Source organism: Amborella trichopoda, chromosome 6 (genome assembly GCF_054954075.1).
Source record: "Amborella trichopoda isolate Santa Cruz 75 chromosome 6, AtrichopodaSantaCruz75HAP2 v2.0, whole genome shotgun sequence".
In the NCBI taxonomy this organism is placed as follows: Eukaryota; Viridiplantae; Streptophyta; class Magnoliopsida; order Amborellales; family Amborellaceae; genus Amborella; species Amborella trichopoda.
In genome coordinates this window covers 27,473,293-27,487,751 of record NC_142341.1, presented here as the reverse complement: position 1 = coordinate 27,487,751, position 14,459 = coordinate 27,473,293, and the positions used below count along the sequence as shown (strand labels likewise).

General features: G+C 42.9%; 1 protein-coding gene across 1 annotated transcript; it reads left to right on the top strand.

Moving 5' to 3' along the window:
- Nucleotides 1–376: 376 nt before the first annotated feature.
- LOC18440073 (uncharacterized) lies at nucleotides 377–2,423 on the top strand. Its single transcript, XM_088870863.1, has 2 exons — nucleotides 377–684; nucleotides 785–2,423. The coding sequence occupies exon 2, from the start codon at nucleotides 866–868 to the stop codon at nucleotides 1,826–1,828; it is 963 nt and encodes a 320-aa protein (XP_088726989.1). The 5' UTR covers nucleotides 377–684; nucleotides 785–865; the 3' UTR covers nucleotides 1,829–2,423.
- Nucleotides 2,424–14,459: the final 12,036 nt, after the last annotated feature.

Here is a 14,459-nt window from a genome sequence, read left to right as displayed (position 1 = left end):
TTGATACTTTATATAAACCGCACCCTAAATGCCTATGGGTAATTGAGAATTTGATACACGAGTGAAATGCATCATGCATTTTTTTTTCTTTCGTTTGTTGTTTTTCTTTTTTTTCGACATGTGAAATGCCTATACATGCATTTGGAATAGACATGCGGAGAATGGTTCGAGTTCAGATGCACCAGTTTTATTCTTGCGTGTCCCGGTACGTGTGCTTTTACTAGAGTCATTAAACTGATGGTATTGAAAATATATCTTATCGCATTATTGAGCCATTTCGGTGAAGTATAGATTCATTGAACCTGGACAAACCCTGATCCATTGAACCTAGACATCCTTTAGTTCGTGCATCGAGGAGCCCGTTCCTATATATATATACCCATGTCACAGTAAGAAAGCAAGAGAGAGAGAGAGAATTAGGAGAAATCAAGCGTAGAGAGAGAAATAAACAAGCTTGCTCAAGAAAGACTTTGTTTGTTTTTGAGCGTGTGTTATACCCGTTTCGTGCGGAGGAGGAAACCACACGCGCAAAACGCGAGGAGGAGTACGTCCGCGTGCGCGTAGAGAGTGCAGCGCACGAGCGAATAAATGTGAAGGAGAGGGAGGGATATGCCTTCCATACAGGGCAGAAGCCTTACTTCCCACTAAGATCCCAGGCATATCCTCTTTCATCCAAGTAAATCGGTCAGTCTCACTTTTTATGTTACCGCGAATATTCTTCCTCATATCCTCTGTTTAGAGGTTTAGAACTTTAAAAGATATTTTTTGTTTATCATTTTTAAAGGAAAAGTCATTAAGCCCCTTGTTGTGAGAGAGGAGAGGAGAGGAGAGGAGAGGAGAGAGGTGAGCTCATTGTGTCGTATAAATGTACACATCATCCAAAAGCAAGGCTCTACAAAAGCAATCACCCAGCGGGGGATTTCCGGTGGATATGGCTGCCGTGAGCGTGAGGAGCAAGCAGGTGACGGACCCACTCGACGATCGGGCCAAGGCCAGGCTTTACGGCTATGGCTGGTACAGCGGCAGCAGCAGCAGCAGCAGTGGCAGCGAGCACGAACCTGATTCTGAGTCCCTCGGCCGCCTCATCTACAGTTTCATGGAAGACGATGAACCTCCTTCGCCTGTTAATGGGCCTTACGATTCCACCACTATGGTGGAGGATGGGGATTGCGACGATGCCCAAATTGTTGAGATGCTTAAGGGGCTTGTCCAGCCTCCTGATCGCGTGGTTGCCTCCCTTGTTGAAAGGGCCTTGCAAAGTTGTTCCTCTCACGAGGAGAGGTCGGTTCACCGGAGAAGAGTGATGACTGACCTGAGGCAGCATGGTTACAATGCAGGGCTCTGCAAGTCCAAATGGGAGAAATCGGGCGGCCTCAATGCTGGGACCTACGAATACATCGATGTGATCAAGGCAGATCAGAGGTACCTCATCGACCTCGACTTTGTGAGCGAATTCGCCATCGCAAGACCCACCCCATACTACACCGTTGTCCTGGGGGCCCTGCCTTGGGTTTTTGTGGGGAAAGTGGAGCAGCTGAAGCTGGTTGTCAGGTTAGTGAGCGACGCCGCCAAGAAGTCGATGAAAGCCGGAGATCTCCACCTACCCCCTTGGAGGAAGAATCGATATATGCAGGCTAAGTGGTTTGGTCCCTACAAAAGGACTGTGAACCCTGTAGCCGGAGGCGCCACCGACGTCAGATCGCCGCCAGAGTCAGCGCAGATGGCACGATCTGTGGGGTTCGCGGCCCCAGTGGCCTCGAAATGCAGGGAGCGGCCGCCGTTTGGTGGTGGCGGGATCAGACACCAAATAAAAATCAATTTAATTTAACTGGTTGTTTAAAGCCGGGAAGGAACCCCCACCGTACGCGGCGGGCCGTGGCCGATCGGGCGACGAAAAGTCGGCGGAGGAAGAGACACACTTCAAGGGGCCTGTTATTTTTCCTTTTTTTTTTTTTCTTTTTTTTCTCGGTAGTTTTTTATTATTCTATGGTGTCGACATCGAAGACTCTGGAAGACGCGATTTGATTATCGCGACGCGTGTCTCATTGATTTGACAGGCTTGCCTGCTGATGGATGGTGGATGGCCTCCTTATCCGTTTCGAAGAGGAGACGGGAACTCTACTCTGGCTTGCGACCTGGCGTTTGGACCTGTACCGAGCACACGTGGCATTTTATTGCTTATATTTGGCAATCCCTCTTTGTGTATAGTGTCTCCAATGGTTCATTTTATTGCTTAGATTTGGCAATCCTCTCTTTGTATTGTCTCTCCAATGGGCAGGTGTGGGACCGATGAAATAGAGATTAGTGCAAGTCTTTTTTTTGGGGTGGAGCATAGGTTGGGCCCATTGAAATTATAATGTAAAAACTTTTTCTTCCTTGGCACCATGTAAATTCCCCTCACATGAATTTCTTTTCATTGGTTACGGGCATTGCAAAATGGAAAAACACATGTCACCTGTTTTCTTAAAAAAGGAGTAAGACATGTGTTGAATTAGAAATGCAAAAATAGAGTACGACGTGTTGAATTAGAAATGCAGGGATTAGATATGCATGAAACAACTAAAAGTGATTGTGATATGCTTATATTGAAAGTAAATAATTTTTATAATAAACAATTATTTGCAAAATCACACATGTTGAATGTAGCAACTATTACCTCTCCTGTCTTTTACCTCTTTGTTATCTTCCCTCTAAAGAAAAGGTGTGTCAACTAACTTTTCATGAAATTTATCAAACTGCACATATGATTGGAACTATTTAATACCTTGCCCATGCTTTGTTATCTAATTTTGAATTGTTCATCATCCTTTTGAAAAACTTTTAAATAGCCCGTCAAATAACACATCAAAATTAATCTCTAAATTTATTAGGGTAAAATGTGAAATAGTTCAAATGTTAGGTATCATCATTATCGTTGTCAAAGCTTTTTTCCAACTAATTGGGATTTGCAACACGAATCCTGGTATGTCATCTGACACTATTAACTACTTAAGTCTATTTTTTCTCATCTTATTGATGTAGTTGAAAATTATTAACAACCAACAACCAGCGAAATAACCTTGTTAATCAGAGAAGAAAAACAAATAAATGTCAACAAAAATAAACGAAAAACTTCTTGTTATGTATGTGGAAAACCGAGATACTATTCGAGAGATTGGTGGCACTAGAAAGGGCTCAAAACACCTAAAGACCAAGCGAGCATGACCACTAATAAAAGTTTTGTAGCAATGATTACAAAAGTAAACACTGATTGATAAAGATAATGGATGAGGAGTCAATACTGGGTTATCATTTATGTATTTAACAATAGAGACGTGTTTAAAACCTTTGAACCAGTGGGTGATGGAAATTCAGGTCAACTTGGAACTCAAGCTATGGCAAAATGCTTCGAAAGGGATATGGTGGAATTAAAATTTAGTTTAGACAAGGTTCTAATCTCGTAAGACATACCGAATATAGATGTATCGTGAATAAGAAGGGCTTTAAAATGGCCATTGGGTCTGACATACTCTTTTTTACCAAATATGATGTATTTATGGGAAAGGGCTACCCTTGTGATGAGATGTTCGAATTTGATTTAGTTAATAGAATAAATAGCTCTTCTACGCATATTGTGACTTCTTGTAATGTGTGGCATAATAGATTAGGATACTTTAACTATGTTTCTATTCAATATTCAATTAAGTTAGGATTGATATCTAATTGTGATGAATTGTCTAATGATAAATTTGAAGTATGTTTACAAGCTAAAATAACTAGAAAATCATTTCCTTCAATAGATAGAAATGGTGAATTATTAGGACGTATACATAGTGATGTATGTGAGTTAAATAATGTTCTAACTAGAAGTGGTAAAAGATATTTCATTACATTTATTGATGATTTTTTTATATATGTTTATGTTTAACATAAAATTGAGGCTTTCCAAAAATTTAAAGTTTTTAAAGTTGAAGTGGAAAATCAACTTAGTAAGAAAATTAAGATTATAAGAATTAATAGGGGTGTATAGTATTTATTAAGTGATTTTAATAAATTATATGAAAATAATGGAATTATTCATTAATTGATTGCTCATTATATCACTCAACAAATGGACTAACCTAAAAGGAAAAATAGAACTTTGATAGAAATGGTGACAGCTATGATGGTTTTTTCATCTTTGCCATTAAAATTATGGGGTGACACTTTATTGTCAACATGTTTTAGTTTGAATAGAATTCCATATAAAAAGAGTAATAAGACCCCTTATGAACATTAATTTAATGGAAAACCTTCTTTGAATTTTCTTAATGTATAGGGTTGTCTGGCATATTTTAGACTTCAAGATCCAAAAAATAATAGTTTAGATCCTAGAATCTCTAAATGTGTATTTGTAGGATATTCACAAAATAGTAAAGCATATAGATTTTTTTATCTAAATTCTAACACAATAATGGAATCCAGAGAGTTGAATTTTTTGAAAATCTAACTTGTAAAAGTGAATTAGATAAAACAAATAACATAACAAATGAAAATAATTATGAAAATGATCATTACATTGATAAAGAACATGTAGAAAATAATCATGATGAGAAAATAGAACAAAAAAGAAGTAAAAGAATTAGATGTGATACATCTTACAACTTTGGATCTAATTTTTATATTTATCTAATTAAGGCTAATCAAAATAAAATTTTAAATTGTGGAGGAAGATCCAACATCACTAAGTGAAGCCTTGACATCTCAAGATGCAATTTTTCAGAGAGAATCTATAAATAGTGAAATGGATTCCATAATGACAAATAAAACTTGGAAATTAGTATATCTTCCATCTAGTTCTAAATACATAGGTTCTAAATGGATATGTAAACGAAAAAAGAATTCTGATAATTTTATAAATAAATGTAAAGCAGGAATAGTTGCTAAAGGATTTAAACAAAAATAAGGCATTGTTTTTTTTTTTTTACACATATGCACCTGTAGCAAGAATTGTTACTATTAGATAGCCTCTCTCAACCATCTGGTCCTACATTAAATAGATGTAAAAACCGCTTTCTTAAATTGTGATCTAGATGAAGAAATATATATAGAATAACCCGAAGGGTTTGTGATGCCAGGTCATGAGAATGAAGTTTGTAAATTAGTCAAATCTCTTTATAGACTTAAACAAGTACCTAAATAATGGTATAAAAAATTTGACAGTGTATTGATGTCAAATGGTTTTAAAAGAAATGAGGCTTATAAATGTGTATATAATAAGAAAATAAATTCTCTGTGTCATAATTTGTCTATATGTAGATGATATGCTTATCATTGGCACTAATCTAGAAATTGTGGAAGAAACTAAAAGATTTCTCACATCTAACTTTTATATGGAGGACTTATGAGAGGCTGATGTGATACTTGTCATCAAAATAGTGAGAAAAGACAATAAATTAATCTTGACTTGATCTTACTACATTGAGAAAATTCTTAATAAGTTTGAGCATTCTCATAGCAAGTCAGTCACTACCCCGACACATCCTTATATTAAGTTAAACAAAAATGATGGGAGAGGTATATCTCAAATTGAATATGCTAGGGTAATTGGTATTTTAATGTATATAATGACCAACACAAGGCCCCGGCATTGCATATGCAGTGGGCAAACTTAGTAGATATATAAGTTGCCTTGGTAGAGAGCATTGGGATACCATATCTCGAGTATTAAAATACTTGAAAGGAACTATCAATTATGGCATAAAATATATGGTTTATCCCGAAATGTTGATAGGATATAGTGATGCTTTAGAATAAAGAAATCAAAGATTCACTACTAACAACCAGATAGATTTTTATACAAGCGAGTGGTGTGATAACATGGGGGTCAAATAAACAAATGTGTATTTCGCACACTATTATGGAGTCAGAAATTATTTCTTTAGACTCTACTAGTAAAGAGGCAGAATGGCTAAAGAATTTATTATATGACATTCTCATATAGCCAAAACTAATACCTGCAATAATAATATATTGTGATAATCAAGCTATTATTGTAAGAGGTTGTAATGATGTATATAATGATAAATCTACACATATTACGGGAAGGCATAACTCCAGTAAAAAGTTGAATGGAGATGGAGTGATTAGTGTAGAATATGTAAGATCAAAGGAAAATTTGGCTGTGGTTGGTTGCCTCGATCTCGCCAGTTGGGTCGAGAAGACCCAGTTGACAGGGACCCAGGTTCATGAGAACCCCGGGGACTGAAGACCGCTATCTCTGGAACCTCGACGCACATAGGGTGAGTATGCACGCAGAGGCAGAACTTACTTCACATGGGTCCATGACACGCTCGAGCTAGCTCACATGGGCGCTCTCTTAGATCACGAAGAAAGCCCCTCAAGTCTGAGATTGGTTCGGACTCGCCTCTTTAACCTCCTTGATTCCTTCCTGCAAACACACACACACACATAAAATGTTCAGACAAGTGGGTCAAGAGACCCCGACTTGTCCTTGAGTGACCATACACATACATGTATACTCGAAGGAGAATAAAATGGGGGAGATAGTATCGTAGAGCCCGTGCCAATTTGACAACCTTATGACGTCTCCTTAATGAAGGACTCACAACATTTTTAGTATTGAGTGAACTGAGAGGAGAGAGAAATCAAAGGGATGAAGAAGAGAAGAAGAAGAGAGAAAAGGGAGGAGGAAAGGTAGAGAGAATATGAGAGAGGAGATATAGAGAGATAGTGAGAGGGAAGAGAAGAGAGAGAAAGAGAGGGAAAATAGATAGAGGAAGAAGAGAGAATACAGAAAGAGAGAGAAGGTAAAAAGAGGGAGAGGGTAGAGAAAGAGAAGGAGAGAGAAAAGGTAGACAAAGGTAATGAGAGAGAAAGGAAGAGAAAGATAGAGAAAGGACAGAGAACATAGAGACAAGATAGAGAGAGATAGTGAGAGAGGAAGGAGGAGAAGAGACAGTAAATTAGGAAGGAAAAGAGAAAATTGAGAGAGAGAGAAGGAGAAAGCAGATAGAGAGAAGTGAGAGAGAGGAAGGAGGGTGGAGAGATAAAGAGGGAGAGATAGGAAGGAAGGTAAAGAGAAAGGGATGGAGAGAGAGGAAGGGAGGTAGAGAGAGAAAGAGAAGGCAGAGAGATAATGTAAGAGAAAGGGAAGAGGGAAAAGGAAGGAAAATTAAGGATGGGGAAAAGAGGGTGAGACGGCGGCTGAAGCCGTCACTCGGGCAAGAGAGGCAGAAGAGAGAGAAGGTGATAGAGAGAGAAGAGAAGAGAAGAGAAGAGAAGATAAAAAGAGAGGGGTATAGAAGACGAGGTGGTGGCTGAGGCCTGCCACTCAGGGAAAGGCTCAAGCCACCACTCGAGGGAGAAAGAGAGAAGATAGAAGGGAAAGAGAGATAAGAGGAGGAGAGAAAATGATAGAGAGAACGAGAAGAGAAATAGAAAGGAGGTGAGATGACGAGCCTACGACTGAATTCAGCCAGTTTGGGAAAGGCTCAAGCTGCCGCTCGGAGAAGAGAGAGAAAGAAGAAGAGGAAGAAAGAAAAGAGGAGGGAGGAAGAAGAGAAAGAAGAAGAGGAGAGAGAAGGAGAGAGAGAAAAAGAAAAAGAATTGAAAGATGAGTCGGCGGCTGAAGCCTGCAACTTGAGAAAAGGCTTAGGCCCCCCTTAGGAGAAGAGAGAAACGAGAAAGAGGAAGAGAGAAAAGAGGAGAATTTCGAAGAGGACACGAAGGCGAGATGGCGACTGAAGCCTGCCATTTGGGAAAAGGCTAAGGTTGCTGCTCGGCGAAGAGAGAAGGAAGAGAGAGAAGTAGAGATAGAAGAAGCAAAGAGAGAAAGGAGAGAGGAGAGAGAAAAGGGGTTAGAAGAAAGAGAGAGGACGAGGCAGCGACTGAGGCCTGCCACTCTGAGAAAAGACACAAGCCACCACTTGGGGAGGGGAGAGAAAGGAGAAAGAGGAAGAGAGAGAGGAAGAAGAGAGAGAGGAGGGAGAGGAGAAGAGAAGAAGAAGAGAGTAGAAAGAGGAGGAGAGAGAAAAATAGGAGAGAGAAAAGAGAGGAAGAGAGAGAGGAAGAAGAGAGAGAGGAGGGAGAGGAGAAGAGAGAAGAAGAAGAGAGTAGAAAGAGGAGGAGAGAGAAAAATAGGAGAGAGAAAGGAGAGGAAGAGAGAGAAGAAGAGGAGAGAGAAAGAAGAGAGAGGAAGAGAGAAGAAAAGGAGAGAAAAAGAGAGAAATAAGAAAAGAGAGAGAAAGAGATGGGGTCGACGATCTGGTCGCTGGCCCCCACTTCGCACGTGGGAACGAAGAGGGTCTTGGCCCTGCTGCTAAGACCAGGGGCAGTGAGTAAAATATTCTCTCTCCTCTCTCTCTAATGAAGGGTAAGAAAAATAACCAAGAACAAAGAGCTCTCAAAGGAAGCTTTAGCGTAAAATTAAAAGGAGAATCAAAGGACTGATCAAAAGGAGCTCTCACATGAACTTCTTGTGGCTGACATGGAGTCCTTTTGACTACCGTTCGGCCAAAATAGTATCAGAAACTTGTAGAGCTCGGTGAAGTGGTCATTTTAGTATATATTTTGAGCCATGGATGGAGGTTTGGGCCGCTAACTTGAGGCAAAAAGATTGTGAGAAACTTGTGATTTTAGATTCAAGATCTCACCCATTTCTTGATTGTTTTCCTCGATTTCTTTGCTCTATATTGACAAGCAACATGATCATTTTGCAACAAGAATGGTTACATTTAGTGCCCGAATGACCATTGTCTCGATTGGGGAATTTTCGCTGGAACTGAGATTTTGATAGCCAAAAATTTCCTCTTATTTGTCCCTGAAATACAAAAATCCAGCCATTCAGCATGCGTGAAGTTTGGCCCGAATGAAGTCCTTGACCTTGTGGTCGCGGTGCATCCATTTTCAGGACGATCGGGAATACGAGGGTTGTGATACAGCCATTTGATCAATGGGACCTTCTTCAAAATTCCTACAACTTTTACTTCCCATGGCGATTTTCTCTCTTGGATTTCTCTCGACTCAAGCCATGTCATCAAGCGTGCCATATATCAAAATGATCGAGCCGATGTGACGAACATCCTCCAGAAATTTGGGCTCATTTTGACCTAGGATGAAGGAGATACAACCATGGGAAGTTCAGCCTGAAATTGAAAAACACAATTTCCATAAATGGAAACTGGTTCACTAAGGGTGCACCAGGATTGCATTCGGCTAACTCGTTTTTGGTAAGTTGATAGCAAATTAGTCCAGGAGTGTCTGAATAAGTTGAAACTTGGTACTCGTGGGTTTTCAGATGTTCTGAATCCATTGGTAGTAGTCTGATGATCATCTGAAGTTTTGATAATAGGGATGTAGTTGCAGGGTCTCCGTTCATCATGATAGAGGCATAATTGTAAAAACTGTTTTAACATCTGATTCGCCTGTACTTTGTTGGATCACAATGAAACATGACGGGTGTTCTTAAGAGACCCTTAGCCACGTTTTCAATCATTTTTAGGCCATTCTAAGACTGTCAAAAATCAAGCTCTGAATCAGGGCTTATTGCACTACTGCTTCCGTAGTCCACATGCATTCTGGTACCTATGGACTTAAGATGTAAATTGACATCTCCTTATTCATACCAGGGATAAAAAGTGATGGAAAATATCCTTACATAGTTTGCCCCACCGAATGTTGTGCTTCGGGAGAAACAAGATGGACAACATTCAGAATCAAACTGGTCCTTCGGCTTTCTTTTTCTTCCTGGCCACCAGATCACACGACCGTCAAAGGGGAAATCATGCGAAGCTACTTCCCGAAGGGGTGACCAAGTTGCTCAATGTCTAGAGCCCTTGCTTAAGGGCTTGTAGACCCAGATCCGTCGAGGCTTTGGGGGAGAAGAGACTTTGAGCTGCTGGTGGGAACCTTGCTTAAGGGCTTGTAAACCCACTACAACAGCTCATATTTTTGGTTCCAACAGCTTGGGCCCTTGCTTAAGGCCTTGTAGACCTAGTTGGTCAGAGTTTGGGCTTGTCTGGTGGTCGTGGGCCTTGCTCAAGGGCTTTCTTCTCAATCAGTCAGATTTTGTTTGGTCTTCTAGTGGAGGTCCACGTCTGAGACCTTGCCTTCTGGCGGAGATCCACTTCTAAGGCTATGTTTTGGATAGACAACCAAGGATCCCTTGGTGTTCGTGTGTGTTGCTACACCAGGTTTGCTTTGATAAGCAAGGTACCTCTTTTGACGATGCGACCTCTTTGGGGGTGTGAACCCCAGTAGCAACTGCACCTAGTTAGGGGTATCTGATGGCTTGCCTAAAATGTCTAGGTTGGAATAGCATCTGGGAATCTTGAGGATGCTTCACCCTAAAGTCGGTGGCAGGTTTTGACCTGGCTTGACATTTATATGCCTTTGGGAGCGTTTTCTTGTTTTTGGTTGACTTCTTGAGGGTGGGGTCCTTTAGCATGGAACCCCGATTTGCTGTTTAAGAGATTTTTCTGATTCTTAGGTCATTTCATGAATGGACTCAAGCTGATGGATTTTTTATTCTGGCTTTTTTTAGTCCCGATAGCAGGGTATTTGGTATCAGGAATTTTTCTTGAAGTGTTGGTTGAAGCCTCTTATGGAGGCGAGCGCTGCATCAACCTGCTTATTGATTCAGGTGCCCTTTCGGGATTTCACCTGAACAAGGGAAGTGGGGCCACATGGCGGTTTTCACCAACTTCCTTCTTTTTATTGGGCTCTTTTACCCCATGACCTCGCGGTCATGTCCATCCTGTTCCAGTTTTACTCATGGTGCCCTTTCCGATTTTTCACTGTGCCTAGTTTTTGTTTACGGAAAGCTCTTACTCATGGATTCATGGCCATGCTCGTTCATCATTTTTACAAATGGTTCCCTTTCAGGTTTTCACCATGCCCATCTTTTTTTTTTTGGTGGAGGCCTGTTTAGGGTCATGCTACCGAGACCTGGGTTATGATTTAGGTTCATATAGCTCTGACTATGGTGCCAAGCAATTTAATGGCATGTGGTCAGGACGTGTGCTACTTTTTAAGGTCGTATAGCTTGGATCAGTGTGCGAAGAAGTTTAATGTCATGTGGTCAGGACGTGTACTATAATTTATAGTTGTATAGATTGGGCCAATGTGAGAAGAAATTTAACGTCATGCGGCCAAGACTTGTGCTGTAGTTTACGGTGTATAGCTTGGACCATTGTGCGAAGCAGTTTAACGTCGAACATGTGCTTTAATTTAGGGTCGTATAGCTAGGACCACGATTAGGCAGTTTAGGGTCTTGCAGCACGGATCGTGGCTAGGTAGTTTAGGGTCTTTCAACATGGACCGTGGCTAGGTAGTTTAGGGTCTTACAACACATACTGTGGTGCGAAGCAATTTAACGGGAAGGACGTGTGCTATAGTTTAAGGTCGTATAGCTTGGATCATGGACAGGCAGTTTAGGGTCTTGCAACACAAACAGTGGCTAGGACGTTTAGGGCATTGCAGCACCAACCATGGCTAGGTAGTTTAGGGTCTTGCAGCACGAACAATTTAGGGACTTGTAGCACAGACCGTACCTAGGTAGTTTAGGGTCTTGTACTACGGACTCTGGCTAGGAATTTTAGGGTCTTGCAGCACATACTGTGGCTATGTAGTTTAGGGTCTTGCAGCACGAACTGTGGCTAGGTAGTTTAGGGTCTTGCAGCACGGACCGTGGCTAGGTAAATTAAGGTCTTACAACATGGACTGTTGGGGGATTGCATGCGCCTTGGTGGTGGCACACGGCAAAGAGGGCTTAACTTGATCCATTGGGGAGGGTGATAAGCACGTACGAAAGGCCCGTGTGAGAGGAAGAGGTGTCGTAAGGGGTTGAAAGGTTGCGCTCGACAGCGTGAGCAGGAAGGTGCACACGGCGGCCAAGGCAAAAGCATTCGTCAGCGGATGTGCACTCGTGCGCACAATGGCTGGGGAGCACATAGAGTGCACACAGTGGCTTGGATGCGCACTGGTGAGGGACACACGCTATGTGGTTGCGTGAGCAGCGGTCTGAGGTAGATACGTGTCCACGACTGCTTGACGTGCACGTGTGAGAAATACGTTCACAAGGGTCTGCAGGTGGCGGCCTGAGGAAGACATGCTCTGGCAGCGGCTTGTGCATACGTGTGAAATGTAACGTGTGAAGGAGGGAGCTCACAAGTGACAGCTAGAGGTATGCACGTGGGGACACATGTGCAAGAAGAAGGCTCGGGGCAGCTGAAGATAGCATTCGACGGCTGGCGCGCGAGGTCCCAGGCTCGGACTCAGGCCATCGACCTTGTCTAGTCCAATCCCACTATAACCTGAGGGAGCCGATGGCTGAAGGGGAACGTTCCTAGGCTTGGGCTGGGCTTGTGGCCCCACCCGACAAGGCCAATTGTTGTTTGAACTTCTATTATGCTTCCTTACGAAAATACACCAAGCCTTTCTTGGGGATGACGCACAAGTATGCATAAATTTGGGTGGCATTTGCCTTTATGAGGGATAAAACTGGTAAATAGTGATTTATCGAGAGGTAAAAAGGGTAAAACCCTGATTTTTACTCTTTTCTATAGTGAAGATTTAGGGCTTTCAGTAAGTAAGGATTTTCGACGAGCAAGGTGTGAGCAGGGGTTTTCGGCAGGCGTGAGCAGAGTTCTCCGATTGAGAACACAAGAAAGTTCATGTAGGGAACACATGGAAGTTTCGCTAAAGAACGCATGAAAGTTCTAACAGGGGCCCACATGGGGTTCCGGTACGGACTGCATTGAGCAGAGGTGGTTGCAGAGAGATTTTGGTAGGGATTTTGGACAGCTGAGGCTTTTTCGGTGATAGTTTTGCCAGTGAAAGAACTACGACAGGGATAGGGGGCTCTCCTGTGAGGAGCAAGTGAGATCTTCAAGGAGATTCCACTGAACGATGGACTGGACACGAGGGTTTTCTTGCTGGCGGTGAAGGGTTTTCTGGTGTGAGCAGTCGAAGGGAGTATTTCGGCGACCGCCGAGGTTGCAGAGAAATTTTCAACGATCGCAGGGGTTTTCCGGTGCAAGAAGCCAGAGGGCCACAACCAGTTGGAGCAACCAAGGGGTCACAGACCGCACGCGTGAGCAAGGACACACGTCCAAGAGGTGAAGGACTGTACATACTGTGTACGGCAATTGAATGATCAGACATGCGAGAGGGCGGTGCCTACAGACGCACATGTGATTGTACGACACGTGTGAGGGAAGAAGCACACGGTGGTATGAGTAAAGAGGTGTGCATGGCGGCCTGGGTGAAGAGACGCACACGACAGCTCAAAGAGGCAAGATGTGGTAAGAGAGAGCGCGCGACAGTTTGCGACAGAGAAGGGGGCGCAGAGTGGCTTGAGGCTCTGATGCAAGAGTAGGGCACGCTCGTTGGCTTAGAAAAGCACGAATGGCGATCTGGAAGAGTGACTCACTCGACGGCTTAGAGAGGAGTGCTAAGAGAGAGCACGCAATTGTTTAGGGTAGAGAGGAGTGCCAAGGTGAGGGCACGACAGCTTCAGGGCCTTACGTGAGAGCGAGACACAGCGCTTAGAGAGTCTTATGCGATGGCCAAGATTTCGGGTGACTGAGGGGCAGGTGAGCCTTAATGCTTTTCGTTTGTTTGATTTTTTGTTGAATTTTAGCACCTTTGACCTTGCTTTTGCTATATTTCTCCAAATGCGCCTCGGCCGATGTCTACTCGCCAAACGATCAGGGCTTCGAGAATCCCAAAAATGAAGGCTCCTGTAGGTGATAATACTGTAAAGGATGCCAACATCATTGAGAATCACGAGCCCATCATGGAGGTTAAGGAAGAACCGGTGGATATGATGGACATTGATCCTAGCGAACCATCTTCCTCGTCCCGTCCACCACAATCCAGGGGAAGGACTGTGCCGCTGCCCCATTTTGGTTGAGTCATCTTCACCCCTGGGGGTGTTGTTTCAGAACAATTAAGGATCCCCTTATTTGTGCAGATAGGGGGGCTGGATTTCCTAAGCATCGCGATTGGTGTCATGAAGTATGGGGTAGTGTAAGGACCACAAATTTTTCTAGGCGTGAGACACTCACAGCAACAGGGTCAGATGAGGGAAAGTTGCTACCGCGCGTGTCACTGAGTTAAAACCATGCATGGCAAACACATGGAAGGAGAGGAGAGAGAGGGCAGCACCATGCGTGAAGAGAAAAGAAAAGACTAAAGAAGAGGTAACACTGCGCGTCAGATGGAGTATCGCCGTGCGTGAAAAATGACTACCGTTCCACGTGTGGAGGAGTAATACCATGCATGTAGAGGAGTAACGCCGCGCGTGTAGTGCGTGAAGGCGAAGAATGAGTAGCACCGCGCATGAAGAGTGTGTAGCGTCATGAGTGTATTGGTCAAACTTGTACTGTGCCGTACATGTCAGCGCCGCACCTGCCAACGCCATGCCTGTCAGAACCGTACGTGTCAGCATCGCCCTGGTCAACCACAGTGGATCCTAC